At 39.4% G+C, this 3,400-nt stretch overlaps 1 protein-coding gene across 2 annotated transcripts in view; it reads right to left on the bottom strand.

Moving 5' to 3' along the window:
• Positions 1-842, bottom strand: part of LOC110451925 (nephrin-like) — a 21,967-nt gene extending 21,125 nt beyond the window's left edge. For both annotated transcript variants that reach the window (XM_021500157.1, XM_021500158.1), the window contains exon 1: positions 547-842. In XM_021500157.1, coding sequence (XP_021355832.1) covers positions 547-820 — 274 coding nt within the window. In that variant the 5' untranslated portion in view covers positions 821-842. The remainder of the gene's footprint in view (positions 1-546) is intronic.
• Between the last annotated feature and the right edge of the window lie 2,558 nt (positions 843-3,400).

Below are 3,400 nucleotides of genomic sequence, written 5' to 3'. Positions count from 1 at the left end.
CGCCAGAACATTTATTCCAATAGATTGTTGTCTGTATAGCCTACCGGAATAATACACAAAATACAGATTATTCCAATAATCCTTTTATAGATTTTGCTGTTGGTAGGACGTTAAACCCTTTTCAATCAATCAGTCTATTAGGGATAGAAAACAACTGGTAAAAAGTGATTTTATAAAATTTCGTCAGTACTTTCTTAGGATATCTACATCTAACTTAGAACCAAAGTTATCCGGTAAACATTTAACCTATTGTAGTTGTTATGTATGTGGACATGTCAGGTTATATTGGGTATTACGTAAGCAATTTGTCGGCAGTTTTCTGAACATCATCGACAGAACATTTATTCCAATAAATTGTTGTGTCCGTATAGCCGACCGGAATAATACAGAATATATATATTATTGCAATAATCCCTTTAAAGATTTCTCTGTTAATAGTAGAAAAAAATATAACAAATTAACTATTTTGAAAATAAAACAAAATTTGAAAATAATTATCTCAACATGTATTTTTAAATGATTTTGTTAATTTTCTTATTTACTTACAGAGGATATTAAACCGAACAGACTTCGTACCAAACAGTCCCTCAGGACTAGCCTGGTGTCCGGCTGTACACACACAACGTTGTTTGTGGAAGGTTTTGTCCATATTTAACATCAGGCTGGAGGCTGCTGTTGTGCGATAGGTCAGATTCCGCCCGACAATGGTTGACCCTTGACACTGCCATGTCAGTGTTGCCAGAGGGTTTCCACCCTCTACCTGACATTCGAGTGTTACTGTTGTACCCATCTGAACGTTGTATGTACCGGATGGCGACATCACTACATTTCCCTCCGGTGGATCTGCAAAAATAGTTAAAGAAAACGTAGCATTACTGTTAAAATTTATGTCGGTTACCCAGATCATCAACACTGTAGATATTTACAAAAAAAAACTATTAGCCTAGATATTTTTAGGAAATATTCTGCATCAGTAGAAAAATGTTGTTTGGTTCATATTCGGGATGTCTATTCCTAATAATATTCCAAATATTTCGTTGTATTTCGTAAATGGACCTTTCTTTACAAAACTATAAAGACAAAAATCATCAAAATTGTGCCGAACAATGTTTTTATATCTGACGCATCTTCGATCAATACTTGAGTCACAGTCATATGTTGGTGGCATGAATCTCGAAAATGCTGATCTTCGCACCGAAGAAATTTCGCACGTGTATAATATATATGTGTTGAGTATAATAATAAATATATCGGAGAATTACTGGTGTAATATCAAACAAGAGGCCTAGATGGTTTATATCCCTCACCTGAATATATAAGCAATCATGGCAATATATTCTCTAAATATCATCCCAGGGACAGGGCCAGATCCAGAGGTCAGTCCTTATACCATATATGTATTTGATTTTTTCATGGCAAGCCGTTGCATGTATGGTAATTGGGTGGAGATCGGAACTGTTTCGAAGTTGTAACTCAGAAACAAGGTCTCTAAGGTTGTTGCTAGACCCCAGAGTCAATTCTAATATCACGATTGCATTTGTCTATTTATTCGAAGCAATTGCATAGTTTTTTGGTGGGGATCTCTACCATTTCAACGTTATGACCAAGCAAAGGGTTGAGTCTACAAGGGTGGGTCAGACCAAGCGGTTAATTCTAATATCATGACTGCATTCGTCTCTTTATGCCAGGCAATTGTATATACAGTTTTGGGGTGGGAATCGCAACCGTTTCTTAGTTATGACCCAGGGTTTAAGTCTCCAAGGGTGGGGCCACTCTGGAAGCATATGTGCACTCGTCTATGTATACTAAGTACAATTGTATATATGGTTATAGAGTGGGGATCTCAACTGTTTCGAAGTTGTGACCCAGAATCAAGGTCCCAAAGGGTGTAGCCAGACCCAAGGGTAAATACTAATATCATGATCGTGTTCGCCTTTTTATACCAAACGATTATATATTTAGTTTTGGGATGGGGATATTAACCGATTCACAGTTATGACCCAGGGACTTAGAATCCAAAGGTTGGGCCAGACCCCAGGGCCACCCTTGAAGCATATGTGCATTCATCTCTTCATACTCAGCAATTGTATATATGGCTATATTGTGGGGATCTCAACCATTTTCAAGTTTAAACAGTTTTGCGCACCACTTGGCCTGGGGGGGGGGGGGTCAGCCTGTTGATATGCATATCTTTGTTGGCGGATTAGTCGAATGGTTAACACTCAGGCCTTCCACGTAGCCGGTAGGGGTTCGATTCTCGAAGTCGTTGTGCGCATGGATATTAAGAGAAAGTGTTTTCCACTTGGTCACACAACTCCAACAGCACAGGTGGAGTATAAATTGGTCTGAGGTGGATGTTACGGTTTCTGTGCATTTAAGTGAGGTGGCATTATAAACGAAGCCGTTGGAAGCACGGTCCCACAAACAAAACACATAAAATCTCCAGCACACATGCAGGCATACACACATAGGGAGATATTAGCCAGGTGACATAAGACTAGTACTTAGGAATGATGAATTATTCTTTTTAGCCTGAACTCAGCCCCTGGGGGTCAGCCCCATTTTTGTACAATTTTACATACCCACTTCCAAAGAATTCAACCATTCAAATACGGTTGATATCCATTGCTTAGTTCCAGATATGAAATCGCTTGAACCGATATAGCCAAATAACCTTTCTTGGCTCAACCCCGTAGCCCCCTGTAGTGTCCACACCACCATTTGTACAATTTTGAATCCCCAACACCTAGGGATTGTTCCCGTCAAATACAGTTGCTATCTATTTATTACTTCTAAATAAGAAGTCGCTTAAACAGTATTAATAAATCACCTTTTTTGGCCTGCCTTTAGCCCCCTGGGGGTCAGCCTCACCATTTGTATTACAAGTTTGAATCACTACAGTTAGAATTACGCCCAAGTATCCACCTAGGTTCAGTTAGTTCTGCGTGCGGCTTGCGTGCGGTTAGCGGTAGTCTAGCGTCTAGAAAGCGATCGTTCACCATTCGAGCACCGTTCGTATGTTTCGTCTGTTTCGTTCGTATCAGCTAAATCGTACCGTTCGGTTATTTCGACCGTCCCTATCCNCAGACGGATAAACGCTCCCCATACAATATTACGCCCCGTCAATTTCTCAATAACACTACCAGACTTCCTTAATAGGGTAAAAAGATCATGAACGCACAGATGTTAATGTTAAAGGGCATATTAAATTACAGGATACTTGCGACAATTTAAGTTATTACGTTTTTGCACGTGAAATATGCAAAATTAATCATTAAAGTGTTACTTTTTACTGCATCAGTCCAAAAGACTGTGTTTCCTATCACTAGTAATTCCCCATGTGACAGCGCGGATTTGCAGCAGACTTTTCAGTGCAATATCACTGTAACACCATACATGT

This window comes from Mizuhopecten yessoensis, unplaced genomic scaffold, assembly GCF_002113885.1.
Source record: "Mizuhopecten yessoensis strain PY_sf001 unplaced genomic scaffold, ASM211388v2 scaffold6297, whole genome shotgun sequence".
Lineage (NCBI taxonomy): Eukaryota > Metazoa > Mollusca > Bivalvia > Pectinida > Pectinidae > Mizuhopecten > Mizuhopecten yessoensis.
Note: the sequence above shows the minus strand (reverse complement) of the source record. Positions and strands in the feature narration are given on the sequence as shown.